Source organism: Lathyrus oleraceus, chromosome 5 (assembly GCF_024323335.1).
Source record: "Lathyrus oleraceus cultivar Zhongwan6 chromosome 5, CAAS_Psat_ZW6_1.0, whole genome shotgun sequence".
Classification (NCBI taxonomy): domain Eukaryota; kingdom Viridiplantae; phylum Streptophyta; class Magnoliopsida; order Fabales; family Fabaceae; genus Lathyrus; species Lathyrus oleraceus.
The window spans coordinates 395,485,944-395,512,597 of NC_066583.1; the positions used below are offsets into that span (position 1 = coordinate 395,485,944).

Below are 26,654 nucleotides of genomic sequence, written 5' to 3' on the forward strand. Positions count from 1 at the left end.
TGCAACATTAGTAAGGAGCAATAATAGGAATAACATGACTTATATGTGTTTTGTAATATGCTTCAGTCATTTTATAGTATGTGGATTACTATATAAGATGAATCATTAGTTTGTATTAAAATCATCAACATACATAAAAATTCAATCTTTCTTCTTTATACACTTATATTTCTTCATACAAATTCATTGTTCATGTTATACTATTTTCTTGTTTAACTTTAAGAGAGTTGTATTCCATATTCGTCCAAAATTTGAATATTTCAAATTATGAACGAGGTGGAGAATTGTGGGAATAATTAGTCAAAACTAATTATGGCAAGATGCAACATTAGTAAGGAGCAATAATAGGAATAACATGGCTTATATGTGTTTTGTAATATGCTTCAGTCATTTTATAGTATGTGGATTACTATATAAGATGAATCATTAGTTTGTATTAAAATCATCAACATACATACTAATGATTCATCTTATATAGTAATCCACATACTATAAAATGACTGAAGCATATTACAAAACACATATAAGCCATGTTATTCCTATTATTACTCCTTATTAATGTTGCATCTTGCCATAATTAGTTTTGACTAATTATTCCCACAATTCTCCACCTCGTTCATAATTTGTAATATTCAAATTTTGGACGAATATGGAATACAACTCTCTTAAAGTTAAACAAGAAAATAGTATAACATGAACAATGAATTTGTATGAAGAGATATAAGTGTATAAAGTAGAAAGATTGAATTTGTATGTATGTTGATGATTTTAATACAAACTAATGATTCATCTTATATAGTAATCCACATACTATAAAATGACTGAAGCATATTACAAAACACATATAAGCCATGTTATTCCTATTATTGCTCCTTACTAATGTTGCATCTTGCCATAATTAGTTTTGACTAATTATTCCCACAATAATAGGAATAACATTAGTAAGGAGCAATAATAGGAATAACATGGCTTATATGTGTTTTGTAATATGCTTCAGTCATTTTATAGTATGTGGATTCCTATATAAGATGAATCATTAGTTTGTATTAAAATCATCAACATACATACAAATCAATCTTTCTTCTTTATACACTTATATCTCTTCATACAAATTCATTGTTCATGTTATACTATTTTCTTGTTTAACTTTAAGAGAGTTGTATTCCATATCATTATTAGAAGTCAAATTTCCGCTGCAACTCCAACAATTGGCATTAAAGCCTATAATGGCTTCTACTAGTGGAACCGTCAAGGTTGGGAAATATGAAATAGAGAAGTTCAATGGAAAAAGTGTTTTTTCTTATTAGAGGATGCAGATGAAAAATCTGCTTATATCACAAAAGTTGCATAAGGCGTTAGCGGGGAAAGAACAAAAACCTGTGAGTATGAAGGATGAGGATTGGGAAGATCTAGATCTTGAAGCACGGGCAGCGATAATCTTATGCCTTGAGAGGGATGTTGCTTTCTTGGTTAATGAAGAAGCAACAACTTCCGCCGTGTGGTCAAAGTTAGAGAATAATTTTATGACGAAAACTCTAACAAATAGGATCTACTTAAAATCTAAATTGTATACATGCAAGATGGAGGAAGGCACCTCAATCCGGGATTATTTTAATTGTAACACCCCTTTTTCTACCCCAAATTATTTAGCATATAATTAGAGTAAATAAGCACGCATATAAAGAAAAGGGCGTCACATCGACGTTTTCGAAACTTAAAACTTTCAAAAACCAACAATACACCTGGTCATTCAACATAACACATTTCATCATGAATATTCAAGCAATATGCGTTCGCAGCGGAAAACAAAGAATACTCATGTATTTCATAAAATGATTCATGTCCCATACCATGATCATCTCTCAATAATTACTCCAAACAAAATAAAACAATTAATGACATAAAGTATATCAAAATAAAATAGGAGTTCAATACCACTAATCTACCCAGTGTTACATGACCAGAGCATTGACTCATTACCTAATTTCAAACTAAATACGGAAACTCTCCAGCTATTCTTGAGCGAGCTACCGTCCACCTACTCCAGCAATACTACTCTGTAGTATCTGCACGATACCCATGTAAAGGTAACATTCAAACAGAAAGGGTGAGAATTCAAATCATCATGAAATAGCATAATAAGGCACAATGAATTAAAACACAATTTAAGAATTCATCACACTTGGTATAATCACGTCAATAATATTAACCAACAATCATCTCACATATTTCAAACGTACATCGCATCCACACCAATACATGCTTCAACATCCCAAGCTTAACACACGAAGACGTCGCTTCACAAACCAAACTCAAATCCCTAAATTGCTCCAACAATTCAAACTCTCGCATCATCAACATAGACATATGCAATGACTTCCTACTCAATGCATCGGCTACAACATTCGCCTTCCCAGGATGATAATTCAAACCAAAATCATAATCCTTCAAGAATTCCAACAATCTACTTTGCCTCATATTCAATTCTTTCTGATCGAACAAGTACTTCAAACTCTTGTGATCACTAAACACATCAAACCTCGATCCAAACAAGTAATGTCTCCAAAGCTTCAACACAAACACAACGGCGACCAACTCGTAGTGACCGTACCTTGTCCTAAAAGCAGTCTTCTGAATATCCTCAGCCTTTACACGAATCTGATGATACCCAGACCTCAAATCAATTTTGCTAAACACACAAGCTCCAACCAGCTGATCCATCAGATCGTCAATCCTCGGAAGTGGATACTTATTCTTAGTCGTCACTTTATTCAGTTGTCTATAATCAACACATAATCTCATAGAACCTTCTTTCTTCTTAACCAATAGCACAGGTGCACCCCACGGCGACACACTAGGACGAATAAACTTCTTCTCGAGTAAGTCTTCAAGTTGACTCTTCAACTCTTTCAACTTAGAAGCGGACATTCGATAGGGAGCCATCGATACAGGACTAGTTCCAGGAACTAAATCAATCGAAAACTCGATCTCTTGTTCCGGCGGTAAATCACTTATATCTTCCGGAAATACCTCCGCAAATTCACAAACTATTGGCAGTTCTTCGATCGTCCTCTTCTCCAGAATATCCAAAGTTGCCAACAACATAAACAACTCGGCACCATCTTGCACCGATTCATCAACTTGCTTAGCAGACACACACCAATCTTCCTTAGCATCAACCTCAGGAAAAATAATCGTTTTCTCGAAACAGTTGATATACACCCGGTTAACTTTTAACCAATTCATACCTAAAATCACGTCGAGTTGCTCTAACGGAAGACAAACTAAATCAATTCCAAAATCCCTACCAAATATACTCAACGGACAATTCAAACACACATAGGAAGTAGAAACAGAACCCATAGCAGGTGTATCAATAATCATACTTCTACGCATATCAGATAATATGAGATTCAGCCTCTTAGCACAATCCAAAGAAATGAAAGAATGTGTTGCACCGGTATCAATAATGGCAATCAAAGGTGTACCATTAATAAAGCACGTACCTTGGATTAGTCTATCATCGGTAGTGGTCTCCGCACCAGACAATGCAAACACTTTTCCCTTCAATTGCTCCTTCTTCGGCTTATCACATTGCGAACTAATGTGACCTTTCTCCCCACAGTTGAAACAAGTTACGTTCGAACCAACCCTACACTGGTTTGCTCTGTGACCCATCCTGCCACAATTGAAACACTTCCCAGAATCTCTACTACACTCCGTAGCACGATGGCCTTCCACACCACATTTGAAGCACTTAAGTGGAATAGAAGATACTCCCCCACTTGGCTTCTTGCCAACACTAGATTGTCTCCTCTTGTCATCATATGGTTTTCCCCGATCTTGGTTTTTCCCCTTCAGACTCTTGTAGACAGAAGCACTCTCCCTACTATCCTCGTCATAAATCCGGCTCTTGTTAACCAATTCTGTAAAACGAGTAATCTGTTGGTAACCAATGGCCTTCTAGATATCATGTCTCAAGCCATTCACAAACTTCAAACATTTAGATCTCTCAGCATTAGCAGTATTGTAATGAGGACAATACTTGATAAGCTCCTGAAATCTAGCAGCATAATCAGCAACGGTACCATTTCCTTGCTTCAATTCAAGGAACTCCACCTCTTTCTTCCCACGACAATCTTCTGGGAAATAGTTCTCCAAGAAGGTATCACGGAAAAGAGTCCAAGTAACTTCAATGTTGTCTTCTTCGAACCTCTAAAGAGTGTTATTCCACCAATCTTCAGCTTCCTTCTCAAGCATATGGGTACCAAACTGCACTTTCTGAGCATCAGTACAGTTCATGACTCTGAAGATCTTCTCAATTGCTTTCAGCCAAGCTTGAGCTTTCTCAGGTGCATGCTCACCCTCAAAGATAGGAGGATTGTTCCGCTGGAATCTCCCCAAAGCACGGAACTCATCATCATCTCCCTTTTGGTTACCGGCATTCGCATTCGCTTGATGGATCTGACCCATGGATTCCGCCAGCATCCTCAGCGCCTCAGCAATGGCATCGTCATTCCTGCCTGCAACCATTGTCCTAAACAACCCGTAACATCAAACAAACAGTATCGATTGTGTCAGATACACAAATCAAATACCACGGAAAACCTATTACTATTGACCAACTGGTCAACCAGGCTCTGATACCACTAATGTAACACCCCTTTTTCTACCCCAAATTATTTAGCATATAATCAGAGTAAATAAGCACGCATATAAAGAAAAGGGCGTCACATCGACGTTTTCGAAACTTAAAACTTTCAAAAACCAACAATACACCTGGTCATTCAACATAACACATTTCATCATGAATATTCAAGCAATATGCGTTCGCAGCGGAAAATAAAGAATACTCATGTATTTCATAAAATGATTCATGTCTCATACCATGATCATCTCTCAATAATTACTCCAAACAAAATAAAACAATTAATGACATAAAGTATATCAAAATAAAATAGGAGTTCAATACGACTAATCTACCCAATGTTACATGACCGGAGCATTGACTCATTACCTAATTTCAAACTAAATACGGAAACTCTCCAGCTATTCTTGAGCGAGCTACCGTCCACCTACTCCAGCAATACTACTCTGTAGTATCTGCACGATACCCATGTAAAGGTAACATTCAAACAGAAAGGGTGAGAATTCAAATCATCATGAAATAGCATAATAAGGCACAATGAATTAAAACACAATTTAAGAATTCATCACACTTGGTATAGTCACGTCAATAATATTAACCAACAATCATCTCACATATTTCAAACGTACATCGCATCCACACCAATACATGCATTCAATGACCACATAACTATAGACGACTCTATGCAAGACAATGTGACTCCATGCATGTGGTACCTCAATGTGAACTCAAAGTTTCACCGCTTTCCGATTCAATATCTAGAATCCAAGCCACGCTTCCGATCTGGACAAGACCAAAGCCCTACGTCTGTTTCCAATGAAGGATCACCGCTTAAAACTACGCCTAATCCTAATTAAGGATTAACGTCTGCTACGTCTGTTTCCAATGAAGGATCACCGCTTAATACTACGCCTGATTCCAAGTAAGAATCAACGTCTGCTCATGTGAACCCACAGTTTCACCACTTCCACAATGAAGTCAACTATGCTATGAATGAATGCACACATACCAACACATATGCAATTAAGACCATCTATACCGTCTTAACATTCCATATATCACCACGACTCACAATTGGTACATATACACATTCATCACCACACATCATTCATGATTACATATACACATCCATTACCATAAATCATTCACAATTCAATAATGGTATACATACATATTCATACAATATTTTATTCACCAATATATGCCAACCATCAAATAGGTACACATAGATTTCATTCCAAAACGCACACAACAATTAAATATCAATTTTTCAATATTATAACAGTGTTAACCGGTTAACGCCTTGGGCTAACCGGTTAACGCAAAACAGAATGCGCTCCTAGGAAAATTTTAACAGTGTTAACCGGTTAACGCCCTGGGTTAACCGGTTAACGCAAGACAGAATTCAATTTTTCATAAATTGTAACAGTGTTAACCGGTTAACGCCCTGGGTTAACCGGTTAACGCAAAATAGAAAGTTGTTCATGCGCTAACAACGAAACAGAATGCAGAATTCTCCGCATGTTTCATCGTTGGAGGACTTCCGGACCTCCGATTTCGATTCCGTAAAAAGCTACACGTTCAGAAAATTATGACTCATCCAATTATATATTCATTCACAGTTTTAGCATCATTTAATCATCACAATTCCAGAGTATTTATCAAACCTAATAATTCTAAAACCATGCCAATTAAGGATTTCAACCTAAAACATGTTCCTACCCATTGACCCAACATACTAATCCATAATAATAAGAATTTCCCCCCTTACCTTGTAAATCTGATGAAAACCCTGACTCCTCTTTACTTTTCCTCTCCTCTTTCTCTATTGCCTTCAGTGCTCAAGTAAATTCTAATTCTCACTTCCTTCACTCTTACTATTTATAATAGCATTCTAGTTGGGCTTAAATCATCTAATTTAATCACTAGGCCCGATAATACCTAATATTTAAATACTATATTTAAATTTAAATAATTAACCACTCACTATGCAACCAAGTTAATTAATCAATTCAATTATTTAATTATTTCTCCTATCCACTAGATAATGAATTAATACACCAATTAATTAATTAACACTCCACATAATTAAATTAAAATTATAATAATAATAGTATAATAATTCAATACTAAAAAAATGGGTTGTTACATTAACAAGTTTGATAGGATTATATCAGACTTGAAAGATATAGGAGTGAAGAAAGATTGAATTTGCATGTATGTTGATGATGTTAATACAAACTAATGATTCATCTTATATAGTAATCCACATACTATAAAATGACTGAAGCATATTACAAAACACATATAAGCCATGTTATTCCTATTATTGCTCCTTACTAATGTTGCATCTTGCCATAATTAGTTTTGACTAATTATTCCCACAGAAATTTTTGGTTGATAGTAGATAAGTAAACCGCTGTCTCTTTTATAGTAGATTATTTTGGATCGAATTGAATAAATAACTCATATGTTAATTCTTTCATTTTATCTCATTTTTTTAGTTTGTGATTTGTATATATTAATTTGATTGATTAATTATTAATTTGAATTGTTTAGTAATGATTCTGATTGTTCTTTGTCCCACACGTAAATTTTTTGGTGTGTCTTGAGCATTCTATTTTTCACAACAAGTGACACCTATCATGAGGAAAAAGTCTAAGTTTATAATTCAGTTCCGTGAGTTTTAAATGGGATATTAAGAAATTTTCTAGAGATAATAATTTTAGATTATCCCTTTTAACAAAGGCATCAAGTCCAACTTGCTATACCATAAAGTCCAACTACACTGGCATTCTGCATATAGTAATCATCATCGTATGAAATATCACATCTTCAAAACGTGTAACATATCCATCATGATGGAGTGTTAAGTCATATAAGTTCCAACATGCATACAAAGCATAAGCCATACTTGGTACCCTGTACGAAAGACCCTATTTCTTTCAAACACTCGTTTGTGTTGTCTCTACTTTTCCCGACATTCGTGTGTGTTAACCGTTTTTAACACTCGTCTGTGTTGACCTTTTTTCTAACACTAGTTTGTGTTGATCCTACACCATTCTGTTTTCAATACCCGCTTGTATTGATTTTCAACACACGTCCATATTGTTATTATCTTTTCAATACTCGTCCATTTTGATTTCCAACACTTGTCTGTGTTGACATTCTCTTTTCAATACTCGTTTGTATTGATTTCCAACACTCGTCCGTGTTGACATTCTCTTTTCGATACTCGTCCATATTGATTTTCAACACTCGTCTGTGTTGGTATTATCTTTTCAATATTCGTCCGTATTGATTTCTAACACTTCTCGTCAGTGTTAACATTCTCTTTTCAATACTCGTTCGTATTGATTTCCAACACTCGTTCATGTTGACATTCTATTTTTAATACCCGTCCGTATTGATTTACAACACTCATCTGTGTTGGCATTCTCTTTTCAATACCATTCGTATTGATTTCCAACACTCGTCTGTGTTGATCCTCTCTTTTCGATACTCGTCTATATTGATTTACAACACTCATCTGTATTGACATTCTCTTTTGGATACTCATCCGTATTGATTTCCAACACTCACCCATATTCACATTCTTTTTTCAATACCAGTCCATATTGATTTCCAACACTCGTTCATGCTAATCTTACCTTTTTCAATACTCGCCCGTATTGACTTTCGAAAGTCGTTTGTGTTAATCACTTTCCAACGCTTGTCCGTGTCAATTTATTTCCCCAACAAAACATTCCAGCCGATCCCCAACAAATGAACCTACAAAAGGTTTTACCTACCATTTCATATCCCCATAATACACTTAACTTACATTTCATCTACCACATTCTCAACGGACAAATTTTGGATGTTTTTGTATTTAATCCTCTTCTACCTCGAATTCCCAAAAAGTCATCGCCAATCGTGCATTCAGGTCCAAGATGATTAAATAGGGGCACCTGTCATACCAAAAAATTTTCCCTACCTCCTCATTCAATTCACCTAGTTTATAATTTTGTTCATTTGCAGACATTTGTCTATGTGATCATGAATTTAGGTCATTCATCGACATTTGCATATTGTAACAAACTTAGGTCAAAGGTTCAACAATAAAGAATTTACTTAGTTTAAGTGGATTTTTTGAGGCAGATATTATTTGGTAATTATTTGGGTTTATTTATCATATTGCTTATGGTGCTGATAATCTCTTTTCATGGATAGCTGTGAGATTGGAATGATTGTCACTTAATTTAGAGGTTTGCTTGGATTAAAGAAAATGGCAAAGTTGGAATAAAAGGAAGATTTCATTCATTTATTGAAAATTTACGGTACAATGCATATTTTTTAGATACAAATAAAAAGAATGGATTACAAGTAAATAGGGTAAAAAATTACATATTTTGGATACATGTGACTTTTATGTCAAACAATTGACTTTTTGGTCAACTGTTGACTTTTGTTGACTGTCGAACATTGACTCGATTTTGAATCCTGAATTTTCCTAGACCTATTATACAAGCATTTGATCAAAGGATTCATCATCATTCATCACAAATGACTTGTGTCATGATTATATGAAGTGCTAATTTTCAACAAATTTTATCTTTCATCAAATTTCACTTCCATGGCTTGTTCTTCACTTTCCAATGTTGCTTTAAGTTGATTTTTCCACCAAAATGTTCACTTTGCTACAAGAAAAAAGTAGGATCAAGTTAAACATTCATATCATGAAGTTGAATCATCCAAAAGTTATGGAAAAGTCATGGAAAACTTAAGAAAACTTAGAAAAATTATGCAATAAGTAGAAAGTTCAATACTTATTTTTTCAACACTTTCCAACATTATTTTAAGCCCAAAAATTCAGAATTTGATCTATGAGTTTACACCATTCAAAAGTGCTTATTTTTAACACAAAATCACTTTCCAAAAGCGCTTAAAGTCATTGACTAATTCATAAAAAATTCAAGGCAAAAGTGGTGAAAAACCAAAGGTAAAAGGATTAAATTCAAGTTAATTACTACTGATTCTTTGCTTTACATTCCAACTTGGTACTTTTCCAAAATCCAAACACCATTTGTCTCTAACCACCTATGCATCCACAAACCATTCACTTACCCAATTAACCATTAACTACCAAAACTACCAAACTAACACAATAACTTCCAAACAAACACAAATTCCAATTTCCATTTTCAATCAATTTTTCTTTCAATCCTAACTATTCTTAACAATTAATACAAGGGTTAAAATTGGTGATCTGCAACTAAAGGTTAAACTAAATTCCTACCATTGATAAATCTCTTACTTTGATCACAATCAAAGGATGATCATTCATTTACAAAGTCTATATAAACATGTCATTTGTCATAATTTTGAGGGAGTTAACTAACCTAACTTAGAAAAACTACCAAAACTAACATAATTCACCATTATTCTCTCAAATTCTCGCATAATTCTCTCTTTTCTTCACTCCCTCACCATCACCAAAGTTCATATTCATCACCATCTAGAACTTCACATTGAACTTCTGTGTTTGGTGGAACTTAGCCACAATCCAATTTCAACAAATTATCAATCAAGTATTCACACATTATCATTAATAATCATCATCCAAAGTTCATCAATTCAAGCATATTCATCAATATTCTATATTTAAGATTCATCTTCTACATTCATCATTTATATTCAACTATCATTATCAAGCAAAGATTAATGAGATTAAATGAACTTACTTTGAAGTTTTTTGGGTTTCTCTTTAGTAAATTCGATGACGATTCTTTGCAATAATAACAGGAGGAATCCTCCCCTCGGTTGGTAAGCCTTGAACTCCTTTCTGATTCGTTGCATATTTGTCGTTCTTGAAATTTCTTTGTCTTACTTGTGATGAATGAGTTAATTATGGTTCTCTTCTTCTTCTCCCTTCTTTTAATTTAATCATTCACCATAAAGAAAATTAATGAACTTCGATGCTAACCAACTACTCATGATCCAAAACAGCCACATGATTACTCATATCCTAAACAAACCGAAAGAAAAAAAAAGCCAAATCAATTCATGTCCATATCTAAAATTCCCTCCAAACCATAAACCATACCATACAATCTCATTCAAACTTAACAATGCCAAAAATTGCATCGGTATCAAGAGTCCAACCATAAACCATTTCCTAAAAACCAATTCAATTACCCTCACGTCACCATAACCATTACCGAATTCACCTTCATTTTCATTGTTTAATCTTTCTTCATTCAAAAATGCTCAAGCAATCATTGAATCATTTCAACGAAAATTTGATGTGCGGGTTGCAGAACGGCAAATACATTCAACAATTCACAAACCGTAAAATCAAGCACAAATCCAAACCGAAACTGAGTCATTCCAAACACAAAACAAAGTTCTGAATTGAATCAATTCTGAAACAATTCCAAACTGAACCGTAAAACCGAAGCAACGCAAAACCGAGCTGAACGGAAAGCAACTCTGAATCTCAAACATGATGCTGAATCAAAACCGAAAAAGCGTCGGTAGTATGGCTATGCGAATTGTCCAACAAAACTGCTGCCAAAATTATCTTAGAACCTTCTGTGGGGTTTAGAACCGCAACAGTAAAACCAACGGTAGGCCGTGATTTAGTTTCTACCAAGCTTGCCGATGCAGTTTGGAACATGGTTTCAAGAATATAAGTCTACTGTTCCCAACTTTCTACAAAGTGAAACATGTGACCACGATTGTTTTTCTTTATTCCATGTTATTGGTATCACACTCTTATTTTAATTATGACTTTTGTTTTACTTAATATAATATATTAATATAATATAATTACATTTCTAACTAATATTATATTAATTCTCTTTTTTAATATAATAACACTACATGTCAATTTTGGATTGTTAACTAAATTATGTTTAGAAAATGATTTTATACATATTAATCTAGTTTTGTAATAAAAATAGGATTTTAATTTTTTTCATTAATTAAGATTAATTTTCATAATTAGATTCAAGTAGGACTAGTTAGAAATTAAGGTTAACATGTTTAATTTCAATTTCTAATGTCATTGTTTTTCCTCATAATTTCATGTGCTTGTTGAATGATTCTTAGTATGATATTTTATTGGTTGATTAGTTGATCAAAGTCATTTTGATCAATTAATTACATGTTGTGAATTAGACTTGTTTTTGGACAACTTTAGAATAATTTGTATGCTCCCCTTAGGATTTTTATTCAATCAAGTGATCATAAGTCTCTTGATCATTTGATTGAATTAGACTTTTACATTTGCATTTACACGTAATCTACTAAGTCAAATTCTAATCCATTCATATTTAAGATCCTGAAGATAGAAGGACATCAAGAATTGATCATGCTGAGTTGCATCCATTCAAGCACACCTTGCTTCATCCTCTTCAAAACAAAAAGACTCTTATATCTTTCAAATACTTGTCAACTACGAGCCTTAAGTAGTGGAGAAGGAATAAGAGGGAGTATTCATATCCTTATTGTGAATATCTTTGGATACGGGGCGCCTGACCTAGTTGTTCAAAGTATCCACCTCCATTCATAGACTTTAGTGCAATCCAAATCAAATAATTGTCAAGTCTTATTTCCCATAGACAACAGTGCAACAATCAACATCTACAATACTTGTCTCTTTGGACCAAACACACATTTTCTTTGACATTCATACATTCTTTGGGTTAATCACCTTATGCTTAAACCCCCATCTCTGAATCAAACCCTTCTCATGCATTTCCCTGTAAAGTCTCGTGCTCTGACAACCTCATGCATTTCCCCGTGGAGCCATGTGCCATGGCAACCCTCATGCACTTCCCTGTGGAGCTCCATGCTCTAGGAACCCTTTTCTTGTAGGTCTTGATCTCCCTGGATCTAGACAAAATCCTACAAGTCTGCACTGGCAACACCATCTATTGGTTAACGCCACACTCTTTGGTCATATACAATGTCATATGGATACAAACAACACAATCCTGGTCCAAGTAATACTTCCACCACACCTCAACAACATTTTTATCATTTCACAACTCTTCTACACTTCAAGCAACTTTCTTTTCCCAATTCAAGCAACCTCTTTTTAATCCAATTCAAGCATCTCTTTTTAATTCAATTCAAGCAACTATTTATTTTCCTTTTCTCACACAACCCTTTTTCAAAACAACTTTCATAAAAGAACTGTTATAATCCGTTTCTTAGTAGCCAGACTAAAAGCTTAGAACATCCGAACAAGGATCAGAATCAACTAACGTCTACACACTTCTAAGATACGATTATAACTTTTCCCTAAAATCAACCAAAACATATGTAGTTTCTACCACAAACTACGAAGCTCTGATTTTTTCATTGCACTATGAGAATACGTAGGCACGAGGGTTCGAATCCTTGGTGAGCACACTAATTATAAACTTATTTTTTCCCCTTTCGCAAGTAACCTTTAGATGATAACACTCATCCGCGTAAAGAACAATCAAAATGGTTTTTGTTAAGTACAACATATGTGAGAGGTGTGAATACCTTCCCATTGCATAACCGAATTCTTGACCCTTTTTCTCTTTCCCTTGAGTTTTATCGATATTTTCCCTTTCCTTTTGGAATAAATAAAGTTTGGTAGCGGATCTTTTGTATCTTCGAGTGCGCGATGCGCTCAGATGTTTTTCGCGGCACGACATTGTCATGCTGATAAATTTAAAGGTAAATGTACTCAAGGTTTAAATGTTAAGTAAATGAAACGAGATGTAGTACTTGAAACACATTTCTATATATTGAATAATTTTAGTGTAGTTGAACCTTATATAGCTATACAAAAAAAAGTTATAAAGAACAAACATCCCCGAATGAATGGCAATTGGTTGTTGACACGACATAACAAGGAATTCATAAGTTGGTTTAATAATAGGATTTCTAATGATGATTTTGCATCCGAGACAGTTAAATGGTTGTCGTACATGCCAAAATTTACTATGATAACTTAGATGGCATATGACATTTCTAATTATTCTTTTTATACAAAAGCAAAAGATGATCGAAGTACAATGCAAAATATTGGGGTTATGGTTGAGGCCAAATCCATATATTTCTCTAGTTCAAAAGATAGAATCCTATTTTGGCAACCACCACATTCTACGGTGTCATTGAGGAGATTTTGGAGATTGATTATGTTACTTTCAAAGTGCATTTATTTAAATGCAGGTTGGTTCTCAATAACAATAACGTACAAACTAACGAGTTAGGATTCACACGGGTTAACCTTAGCAAGGAAACTTATAACATCAGACCATTCATCATGGCTACTCAAGCAAAACAAGTTTTTTATGTGACAGACCCTATGGACTTATCGAATAGATGGTCAATTATTCTCAAACGAAAACACATTCCTCATAGTGATGATGAAATTTTTGATATTTATTCCACTTATTCTTATGCAACACAAGTTCCTACTTCATATGAAGAAGTTGATAGAGATGATGTACATGCTATTTGTAACGATCATCAAGAGATTAGTCACCAAGACAATAAGATAGTATTATTTGATGTAATGATTTGTACATTGTAGGTTGTTTTGTTGCATTTTGGTTTTTAAATTCAAGACACCAAGAGACTAGTCACCAAGGCAACAAGATAATATTATTTGATGTAATGATTTGTACATCGTAGGTTGTTTTGTGCCATTTTGATTTTAATGTAATATGCAATTTTTGGTTTTTAATGGAATTGTGCCATTAATGTAATACAATTTTTGGTTCCTAATGGAATTGTGTCATTGATGTAATGCAATTTTTTGTCTAGTCCAATTCATAAATAAGTGTTTTATTGTTTCTGGTTTGATATGATTAAGAAATATTCTGGTTAAAAATTTGGGAATACTATAAAACTGAAAAATATATTTAAAAACAAACATATAATATCACAACGATTTTTAAATCAACCGTTGTTATACGTATAACGTTATCCATAGTAATAAAGCGCAAGAATGGCATTACAGGGTTTCAAACCCATAACCTATAAATTATTTCACAAAATGATTATTTTCTTTAACTGTTGTTATACGTAGCGCGCTACCTAACTTATAACCATGATCACTCGTCCGTTGTGGAAATCAACTTACATACAATCACACGCTACCTAACAACGGACGTGAAACCGTCATTATATGTGTTTTCCGTAGTAGTGAGGCAATTGTGTTGTGTAAGCTCGTGTCTATTTGTGCATATTTGTTGTATCTGGAATGTCTTTCTTCGTATATATAAAATATATCCTCACGCGTATTTCCTTCTTAGATGTTTATCTCATTGGTTTCTCTAGATTATCATTTATGTTGTTGGTTATCTTGCGTTTATGCTCATTAGCATTTATCTCTTTTTGATTTTGTTCAAGGGAGATAAGTTGTAACGTGAGTCTAGATTAGGTTTATGTGTTTTATGTTATTTATATTTTTGTGAAATGCTTCAAAGGGAGCACAAGAAAATGGAGGAAAACATTGATCACACTTTACTTCTGCTTAAAGTTAACTCATTTCTAATTACAAGCTTACCAAGCATAAAAAAGGGGGAGACTGAAGTTGCATGTCTCTCCTCATGGGTTAAATGTTTTGATTGCTTGTATTTTAGATTTTGGTTTTATTTATATCGTTATTGATTCTCCTCACTGATTTTTTATCTCATGGTTGATTTTAAAATATGTTTTTTTGCACGCATAAATCAAAGTGTTTGATTATAGTTTAATGCTTCAAGTCAATCTATTTAATTTTTGGATCAAGAACTATATTTGAGAATGGTTCAAGTAATGACAATGTAAGAATCTCCAAAAACACTTTAAATTTTTCAAAAATGAGATTCTGGAAGTGTGATTCAAATCACACTATTCACATGACTCAAATTAGGGTCACAAGGAGCTCAGCGACTGATTTTATGTTTTCATGATTCAAATCACAAGAATGTGTGATTCGAATCACAACACTTTGATTCATATCACAAGAATGTCATATTTGAATTACATTGAACTAAAAATTCCTTGTTTTGCCTATATAACTTTGATTCAAATCACCAAACTTCATGACTCGTATCATATGATTCAAACCATAGATGGTGTGACTCGAATCACACAAATGGGTTCTCATATGCTTTTGTTTCTTGATTTAAATCCTGTGATCTTTAGACTCAAATCATACGTCTTGCTTATGACTTGAATCATACACCATTTTTTACTCATTTTTATGCTAGACCTCCAACATATATAAAATCTTTTTCAATCAAAACCTCTCACAATGTTGGAAAATATACACTTCCACTATTAATTTGAAATTTCACAACACATTTGTTCACTCATTTTCAGAAATATTTTGAATCGGTTTTAAGTGTCCTTACAAATAATTTTTTTTATCTTCTAACTTATTATATTCCATTTTTATGTGGATCTAAATCTCATCTTTAGAGATTTGTGATTGTTGAGGAGATTTTGTTATTATGTCAATGTTTCTTTGAAGATTTTCTTGAGATCTCAAAGGTTTACAGTGTATGTGTGGTTGTGGATGGTTTTGACAAGTCCAACGAAAAAGAAGGAGGTTATTCTCTCCAAAATTACTTTGGTAGTGTTGTGTGGAAGACTATGGATAAAGTGGGAGTTCTTCTCAATCTTCAGACATACCAACACTTAAGATACCGATAGGATCTAGGAAAGATCGCTGCATAACAAAGACTTTGAAGCATAATTGTTGGGGCTGGAAGATTCAAGATGATTTCTAGTAAAGATTTCGCAAGGATTCAGTTTGGACACTATGTAAAAGTCAAGATAATTTTTTTTTATTTTTCAGCATTATTTGGATATTGAATTGTACTTAACATCGTGTAACTTGTCACAAACTATAGTGGAAGACCAAATTTTTTAATGGAAACTAATCAGTCTCCAATTCTACTTGTTTTCTGACACTCATTCGGCATAATTTCACGAAGTCTGTAACACATTAGTATACCTGTTTTGTCGTTCTATTTAGTAAATTAGATGTTTTGCATTGTTATTTCAATTTGTTGATTATATTTGGTTTGCATCGTTATACTCTATTTTATGTCTCTTTGTGGTAGTTTTACTGGTTTCATGTGTAAGCAAGAATACCAGAGGGATCACCAAGGGAATCAGATGTTCCGAACCCGTCGGAAGAGGAAATTGGACAACACAGTAATCCTGACACAGCCACCCGTGTTTCCCAACACGGCCCGTGTCAGGAGAGGAGAGTTAGGGCACTAAAACAGGGGGTTGACACGGGTGCCCGTATCAGATGACACGGCCCGTGTCAGTTGACACGGCCCGTGTCAGCCTCCCTGGAGGGGCGTGTCAAGGCCATGGATACCAGATAGCCAACACGGCCTGTCGTGTTGCCTGACATGGCCAGTGTTGGCTTGGACACCTCATTTTCCAGTTTTTGCTGTATTTTGGCACGACTGATCCCGGAGGGCATTTTGGACTTTTGCTACATAGAATTAGTGATCATGAACTATTTAGGGGATTTTTGAATATGGAGAAATGGGACTTTTTCACGATTATAGATTAGAGACGATAAAGATTGAAGCGGTCAAAAGCGACGAAGAACGGGGATCCTTCAAGAGCGGATGCGATTGAAGATCAACGGAATTCCCATACTTTTGTAATGTCTCATTTTTATTTTGTATCTTATTTGAATAATATGAGAGGCTAAACCCCACAATGCAAGGGGGGTGTCCCTGAATTGATCGTGTAATGACTCTTAAGTGATAATTTCATTAATATATGATGTTTGTTGTTAATTCCACTGTGCAATATTTGTAATGCTTTCTTTATTAGAAAAATTAAGATTCTTGTATGGTTAACAATTAGCAGGATTGCAATTGTTAAGGTTTTTATACAGTGAAACTATAGTAGATGTCACCTAGGGTTAGGGTTATGGTTACCGGTTTATTATTCATTAAATTGCAATTGATTGGTTTCATCATAATCGCCTAAGGACTTATAGGTTAGATTGAATGACCAAAGTTTTCCCTCTAAGGTCTTAGGGGGAAATAATCTTAAGATCTGGTAATTGAAACAATTATGATTATTAAGGAGATAAACACTCGAGGGTCATTACAGGAGATTTTCATACACCATCCTTGGAATATTATTATAAACTGTGAAAAGATTTGTTCTGTTTTACTTTCTCTTACAGTGACTTTTTACAAAACCCCAAGTATTAGTTTTGTTCAATTGAGTAACAATTTACACGTATATTACTGCGCAATCCTCGAGATCGATCTTTGGGAAACATCCTTATTATTACTACATCGGCAAAATAGTACACTTGCTATTTACTCGATAAAGTTTTTTGCGCCGTTGCCGAGGATTGCCAAATATAAAGTTTAAATTATCTCAATTGAAATTTTGTTGCTCTGCAACTCAAAGTTATTTTCCGTTATTTTAATAATTTATTTCGATTATATCAACTAATCTGTGTCTGATATTTGTATGCGAGGTAAAGCCTCAGCTGATTTTCCTTTTGACGCAGAAATCGAGAGAACCTTGCGGGCAAGACTCAGACAAGCTCGATTGGTTAGATTGGAATCAGACGAAGAACAACCTTCCATTCATTCAACTTCAGATTCAGGTTCCGAAAGAGAGATCGAAACAATGGTTGATGTTCCACCGCCACCAGAAAGACTATTGGGTGACTACGGAGGTGCAAATGCACCAACCGACAGATTAACCATTGTCAACAAACCAGTGAACGTGGCTAATTTCCAGTTGCATATGAGTACTATTAATCAGCTTGAAAGGAAGCGTTTTACTGGAAAAGTAAATGAAGATGCAAACAAGCATTTGTAGAGGTTTCCGACCATGAGCAACACTCTAAAAATTGATGGTCACACCGAAGAAGCTAAGAAATTGAGAATGTTCCAGTTCACCTTAGCGGAAGAATCCGGAGAATGGTTTTATTCTCTACCTGCCGGTAGCATCACATCTTGGGAAGAAATGGAAAAAGCCTTCCTGAATGACTATTTTCCAGCGTCGGTATTTCTACAAAAGAGGTATGAAATTCTGAATTTTAAGCAGAAGGACGGGGAAACTTTAGGAGACGCTTACAAGAGATTCAAGAGAGTCCTGGTCGCCTGTCCAACTCATAATATGGATTCAATCGAACAGATGCAGATGTTTGTGAATGGTCTCAAAATAAAGACCAAACAATTGATTGATACCGCAACTGGTGGCTCCACCAATTTTTCAACAGCCATCGGTATCAAGAAGATCATTGAAGCTATTGCTGCTAATGAGCACTTGGAGTTGTATGATAGATGTCAAAGAAAACCAGAAGGGGTTATAGATTTAAAGCTGGAAACTAATGAAATCCGTATCGAAGATACTCTAGCTACAGAAGTTGAGAAGAAGCTGAAGGCGATGAATATAGGTACCCAACAGGTGGCACAGGTCCAACCGGCTCCTACTATCTGTTGTGAAATTTATAATGCTCCGCACCAAACTGTATATTATTTTGCAACTCCTCAACAAGTGGAGGAAATCAAAATTTTGAAGCAGAACAATCCTTATTCCAACACGTACAATCCGGGTTGGAAGAATCATCTCAACTTCTCATGGAAAGACCAAAAAGGAACCGCTCCTCAACACGGTCAATACCAAACTCAATATCAACAACACCAACAACCACAACAAGCCCCTAAGAAAGCTGATTAGGAGATTGCCATTGAAAGAATGGAAGCTCATAATGTTCAATTTCAAGAAGAAACCCGGAACAATCAGAAAAACACCACAACATCCATAAAAAATCTTGAAGTCCAAATGGGTCAAATCGCTCAGCAATTAGCCTCGAGTTCTCAAGCACAAGGTGCTCTACCTAGTGCAACTATGACAAATCCTAGAGAGTATAATAATGTGAGCGTTGTCACAACAAGAAGTGGTAAATCTGATGAAGTAGTCGAGGAGGTGGATGAAGAGGAAGATCAATTGATCAAAGTGGATCTTGAGATCAAAGAAAATGAAGTTGTGAGGGAAGAAGTGATAACACCAAAACTAGTTGTGAAAGAAACAGTCATTGAGCCTAATCCGATTGGTAAGCTTCCCTTTCCCACCAGAAACAAGAAAAAGGGACAACATGAGAAAAACTTTGAAAAATTCTTAGAGTTGTTCAAGAAGCCTGAGATTAACATTCCGTTGTTGGAGGCACTTGAACAAATGCCTACTTATGCCAAGTTCATGCAGGACATCATTTCGAAGAGGCGTACCTCCGACACTAACCCAATTATTCTAACCGAAACTTGTAGTGCTATTTTGCAGGGTATGAAGATTCCAATAAAGAAGAAAGATCGAGGAGCCGTCACCATCCCTTGTACTATTGGAGATAGGTCATTCAACAAAGCTCTTATTGATTTAGGGGCTAGTGTGAGTCTCATGCCTTTTTCCATTTACAAGAAGCTTGGTATAGGGGTTGTGCAAGATACCAGAATGACACTCCAATTCGCAGATCATTCGGTCAAGAAACCATATGGTATTGTCGAAGATGTTTTGGTGAAAATCGACATGTTTGTAATTTCGGTGGATTTTGTAATTCTAGAAATGCCGGAAGATGAAGAGATCCCTCTCATTATTGGGAGACCGTTTTTAAAAACGGGAAGGTGCTTGATCAACATAGAAGAAGGGACCATGACGTTGAAGGTTTATGATGAGAAATTGAAGATCGATGTTCGAAATACCATGAGATACAAGGACAATATTTGTACCAGTCATACTATAGAGGTTCTGGATCATGTGATAACATATGATAGTCCTTTGAATGAACCACAGTCACCTTTAAAAAGAGTGTTAAGTTTGTCCATTTTTGATAGTGATAAAGAAATGGACAACGGGGAATCTCAAGTGCTAGCCTTGTTAGATGCACAACCTTCGCAGAAAGGATCTCGACCACACCGGTGGGAGGATTTACGCCTACCTCAATCTAGTGAGGAGGATGAAGAGCCAAAGAAGGGAACGAAGTTGAAACAACTTCCAGAGAATCTTAAATATGTCTTTCTCGATTCTGAAGGAAAATGTCCTGCTATCATAAACTCGAGCCTACAGAATATCCAAGAAGAAAAGCTCATCCAAGTCCTAAAAAAATAAAAAAATGTTATTGGGTGGGCAATTGAAGATTTGAAAGGTATTAGCCCTACTGTGTGCATGCATAAAATCCTCATGGAAGAAGACCACAAACCGGTAGTCCAACCACATAGAAGACTCAACCCAACAATGAAGGAGGTGGTTCGGAAAGAGGTGGTGAAATTGTTAGACGCAGGTCTTATATATCCTATTTCTGACAGCCCTTGGGTGAGCTCGGTGCATATTGTCCCTAAGAAAGGGGGGACCGCAGTAATAAGGAATGAAAAAAATGAGTTAATTCCTACTCGGACAATTACCGGGTGGCGTGTTTGCATTGACTATAGAAGGTTGAACACAACAACTAGGAAGGACAACTTCCCATTGCCATTTATTTACCAGATGTTGGAAAGGTTAGCTGGACATGATTACTACTATTTTTTAGATGGATACTCTGGGTATAATCAGATTGTAGTTGCTCCGGAAGACCAAGAAAAGACAGCACTCACATGCCCGTATGGTGTATTTGCATACCGAAGAATGCCATTCGGGTTGTGTAATGCTCCAGCCACCTTCCAACGGTGCATGACTTCCATCTTCGCCGACATGCTCGAAAAGCATATGGAAGTCTTCATGGATGACTTTTCGGTCTTTGGATCCTCATTTGATAATTGTTTAACTAATCTCTCTCTTGTTTTAGACAGGTGCCAGGAAACAAATTTAATTCTGAACTGGGAGAAGTGTCACTTCATGGTGCGAGAAAGGATAATATTGGGTCACAAAATTTCCTACAAGGGAATTGAAGTTGACCAAGCAAAAGTGGAAATGATATCTAAGCTCCCACCTCCTATTAATGAGAAGGGTATCAGGAGTTTCTTAGGACACACAAGTTTTTACCGCAGGTTCATAAGAGATTTCTCAAAAATCGCAAAACCACTGACCACTCTATTGGTTAAGGATAAGGCGTTTATGTTCAACAAGGAACGCACCATGGCCTTTGAGACATTGAAGAACAAGTTGATTTCAGCACCAATTGTTATTGCCCCAGATTGGTCTCTTTCGTTTGAGATCATGTGTGATGCTAGTGATATTACTGTAGTGGCAGTCCTAGGACAACAAAGAGAGAAGTTATTACATGTCATTTACTATGCTAGTCATGTGTTAAACCCTGCACAGATGAACTATGCAACTATTGAGAAATAGTTATTGGTCGTGGTTTATGCATTTGAAAAATTCAGGAAATACTTGTTAGGATCGAAGGTTATCGTTTATACTGACCATGTCGCTTTGAAATATTTGTTTGCTAAACAAGACTCTAAGTCGAGGCTTCTCAGGTGGATCTTACTCCTCTAAGAATTTGATGTAGAGATTAGGGACAAAAGGGGATATGAAAACACAGTGGCAGATCATTTATCCCAAATGTCACCAATTGAAGAAACAGAAGAAAAGAGACAGATAAAGGATGAGTTCGCTGATGAACACATCCTCATTGTTATCGATATCCCTTGGTTCCCAAACTACGCGAATTATTTGGTGGGGGGGTGTAATCCCTAACAATTTTGATTCTAACAAAAAGAAAAAGTTTGTTCATGATTGCAGGTTCTACTTGTGGGATGATCTATTCCTATACAAGAGAGGAGTGGATGGGCTGGTCAGAAGATGCATCCCGGAGGAGGAACAAAGGGATGCACTTAGAGCTTGTCATGACTCGGATTATAGAGGACACTTCAATGGTGACAGAACAACAGCTAAAGTTCTTCAGTCAGGTATATATTGGCCCACATTGTTCTAAGATGCTCAAGACATCGTCAAAGAATGCGACAAATGTCAAAGAATGGGGAATATTTCTAAGAGAAATCAAATGCCGCAAAACGCCATGCTGGAAGTTGAATTATTTGATGTTTGGGGAATAGACTTCATGGGGCCATTTCCCCTGTCATTTGGGAAGAATTACATCTTGGTAGCAGTAGACTACGTATCAAAGTGGTTGGAAGCGGTGGCATTGCCCACCAATGATTCTAAAGTGGTTGTGACCTTTCTGAAGAATAATATCTTTTCCAGATTTGGGGTGTCGAGAGCACTTATCAGCGATGAAGATACTTACTTTTTGAACAAACTAGTGTAGAATCTGCTGAAGAAATATAATGTTAAACACAAGATTGCCACTCCCTATTATTGTACCCCTAAATTTGCCCCCCCCTTCTCACCTATGCATCCAATCACTTGATCAGGAGATGACTTTCATACATTCATAACTCATCCACATGGATCATTCCTCATGGATTCAGAAGAAACTTGGGCCCATAAAGCTAGGGTTTACATAGACATCAAAGTCCAAAGGCATGGTCTAATTACATCATCAGCATAGGGGATGTTAAACCCTAATGAGGGTGGTGAAGGTTTGATTTCAACAAAGGTGTGGCCAGATAGTCTAGGGCCTTTAGAGCCCTAATTCCTCAAGGCATGACTTCATGGGGCTTCACCCAGGCCTTATCTTGGTCTCCAAAACCCTAATCAGAAGATGGGAATCAGATGAACTTGGTGGACTCATTGTGTACTCACGATCCTTCAATCTTTACCCTTTGTCTTTTTTTGCTTGGCCTAACCCTTCCTGGAGTATTGGTTTTGGTCCCAAGTCAATGATTCTATCCATATGGTTAGGGATATGCCTTTGGTCCTTATCATCTGACTATCCAAATTCCTTGTGCTTCAAGCCATTTGTTGGTCATGCCATTGGTACATGGACACTATGTCAAAACCCTAATCTTATGGTCTCATTTGATGGCTTTGTTCATGTATATTATCAGTCAAGTTATTTTTCAAAAGTTCAGGTCATAAAACAAAACAATTTGGAAACCAATTTCAAACCATTTGTTAATCCATTTCAATCCATTCCATGTCATTTTAAACCATTACATGTGATTCTACACAAGAAAATACAAAGTTTGACATTTTTGACCAATTGTTGACTTTGGTCAACTTTGACCAAAGTCAACCCAAATCCAGAAACCCTAAATTTCCCCCTAATCAATAATTCATTGTCTATTTACAAAGAAAACACCAAGAAAATGTATTTTTGATCATTTGTTGACCTTGGTCAACAGTTGACTTTTGGGTCAAATTTGACCAAACTCAACCCTCACTTGCTCTTGACTATCCAAACTTGGCATGGCCCTTTGCTTCAATGTGTTATCTAATCCTCATGTTTGTTGATGTTTTTTTTTGTTGCTTCCATTGCAAGCAATACATTTGGTGCACCATATCATTTTGGCTTTTGAACTATTGACTATTCGCCCTTGGCTTGCCCTTAATCAATGACCAATGAGTCATCTAACAGTCCAACCATTGTCCTTTGCTCATATCCCTTGGTTGAAATAAAACCTTACAATCAAACCATTGAAATGTGTGACCAAGCCCATAGGGACACATGACATGTTAGGCCTGCTGCTGCAGTAGCCAGTTCAATATCATGCTGCACCTTGCCTTGCTTGCAACCTGGTAGTAGTACCATAACCAGATGAACTTGCTCACACTTGCAGTTAATGGTGGTGATGGCTCATGGGAAATGCAACCTGGGAACTTTCCTGCAGCTACAAGCCTACACAACCAAATGCTGTCATGACATGCCAAGAATCACCAAAACAAACAAAGCAATCCACAAACCAACCTACAATGCTTGCTGTAGTTGAAACATCAATGTATCATGTCCATTTTGTGAGACTAAACCAAATTCTTCTAGTAATGTGCCATCCTGCAATCACCCGACCAACTTGCCAAGCATAATCACATGAAAACCTAATGCACAAACATGGTGGGAGTAAACCAAACCTTGAAACCTAACCTGATTTGAAATGCATGATTTACCTGTTGCAAAATGAGTGATGCAAACCCGAAAATTGCATTCCTGCTTCATAACACAACCAGGTTAACAATTCAACATCACTACCCATCAATGCATAAGCCATGAAGTGTTGTTGACTTACCATGAAGCTAAACCCCAAAACCTGTCTCCAACTCGGGCTGAACCATGCTCATAACAATTGAGACTCAACCTATATGCAATTGTTTGCAGCCAGATCCCACATAAAGCATTGGCAAAGGTCATGATCATATCTATAGAATGTGACTCTACTGCAATAAAACAACAGTGAGACATAAGGAACCATTAACAGAGTGAGTGCATCACCTTGATGCAGCAACAAGTTCAGCATGACAAGCATTTGAATTAACTCCTGAACACCACCACTCTCCAAGTACAAACTGAAATCCACGAACAGGGAAGCATCAGAAGCCATTCCGAATGAGCAAATCATCCCACTGCAGAACCCCTTTTGTTGCAGCATGAGTCAAATGGTAAAGGATACAAGGTAGCAATTTACAAGACTATATGCTACAACATGTCATGAACACAACAATTGGCAACAAACTGGTGCTTCAAAGTTGCATACAACCATTCACCATAAATAAACATCAAGTCAACTTGCAGCAAGGAAATGGTTGCAAACCTAAGGCAGCCTATGAATATGCAACAAACATGTCCTAACTTCATACCAAACTTGCAAGGGCCAAGCCAAACCTCCAAAGCCTGTGGCAAGAACAACAGTCATCAAGAGCCATCAATCCAAAAATAAAAACCAACCATACATTACATACCACAAACCTGGCCTGACCTATTTGACAAAGCCATACATCTAGCCACTTGAAACTCATCATAACAGGGATGATTCCTGCAGCAACAATTCCTGCACCCAATAATGCAACAAGTACCAAGTATGAGCCAACATTGCATAGCATATGGACCTAGCCAACTGAACTCATGACTGCTGTTACAAAGTCACCAAAATAAGACATACCCCAACGCCTGCAACAAGCCAAATGGAACAACACCAATGCATTGGGTTTGTAGTACTTGTCACCATGAGTTGTGATCGGTAAAATAGCAAGTGTACTATTTGCATCGATGTAGTAATAATATGGGAGTTATCCCGAGTATCGATCTCGAGGATTGCGTATTAAGTACAAACCTTTACAATAATTCAATTGAACAAAAGATCAAAGGGGTTTTGTTGGTTGTTTCCGAAATGATAATTACGAGAATAAATTACACAAAGCGTATAAAAAATCTTTTAATCGATATAAGAAAGCATGCTAGGGCAAGATGTATGAATTTCTTTATACCACACTACTTCCATATTATATAATATCTACGTTGCAATTTTTCAACGCCGATTCTCAAGAATTGTTTTCTCTAATTCCTTAGTCGAAAACCATTAACAGTCATTTTCCATCCTAATTCCTTAGCTATACAAAATGACGTTAAGAAATACTCAATTGTAACAAGAATTTACGGCTACAATGGTTTGATCCTTATTCCTAAGCGATTATACTGAAATATTATTATACAAAAAGCGATAAGGTGGTTTGTCCGACCCCAACCCTAACCATAGATCACAATTCTATTTGTCCGATAGAAAAAGCATTCAGAACTTTGTATAATAATTTGAATTATGAACAACGTTGATGATCATAAAAACATTGAAATATTGTTCATACATAAGCAATTCAGGGACACCCCCCTAGCATTGAGGGGTTTAGCTTCTCATAGTATTCAAAGAAAGGAAATTACAAAATAGAGACATTACAATTCTTTGGTGATGAAGGTTGATCTTCAATCTCTTCCGATCTTGAAAATCTCTTCTTCTCTAAACCCCTTGAAAGCTCTCTTCTCTTTTCTGTCTATTCTTCGTACCATCAAAAGTCCCTTTTCTCTTCACCAATAGCAGACTAAATAATTCCAAATCATCCAAAAGCATCGTGAAATACCAAGACTGCCCTCCGGAATTACAACGAGATTGGAAAGATAAAAATCAGCAAAAGGAGCGAATTGGACAACACGGGCCGTGTCAGCTGACAC

The 26,654-nt window shown here is 35.9% G+C and overlaps 2 protein-coding genes across 2 annotated transcripts; both read left to right on the forward strand.

Annotated features, from left to right (window-relative positions):
• The first annotated feature begins 18,493 nt into the window (after positions 1-18,493).
• LOC127080966 (uncharacterized) lies at positions 18,494-19,345 on the forward strand. Its single transcript, XM_051021250.1, has one exon. The coding sequence runs from the start codon at positions 18,494-18,496 to the stop codon at positions 19,343-19,345; it is 852 nt and encodes a 283-aa protein (XP_050877207.1).
• Positions 19,346-19,450: 105 nt separating this feature from the next.
• On the forward strand, positions 19,451-20,767 carry LOC127080967 (uncharacterized). The gene is made up of 2 exons (XM_051021251.1): positions 19,451-19,568; positions 19,791-20,767. Exons 1-2 carry the CDS (start codon positions 19,451-19,453, stop codon positions 20,765-20,767), a joined length of 1,095 nt encoding a protein of 364 aa, XP_050877208.1.
• Positions 20,768-26,654: the final 5,887 nt, after the last annotated feature.

Bases quoted from the DNA above. Each gene is read 5' to 3' on its own strand.
- LOC127080966 (XM_051021250.1), top strand. From the start codon at position 18,494: ATGAGCAACACTCTAAAAATTGATGGTCACACCGAAGAAGCTAAGAAA.
- LOC127080967 (XM_051021251.1), top strand. From the start codon at position 19,451: ATGGGTCAAATCGCTCAGCAATTAGCCTCGAGTTCTCAAGCACAAGGT. The intron at 19,569-19,790 runs GTAAATCTGATG...AAAAATTCTTAG, and splicing joins CGTTGTCACAACAAGAAGTG to AGTTGTTCAAGAAGCCTGAG.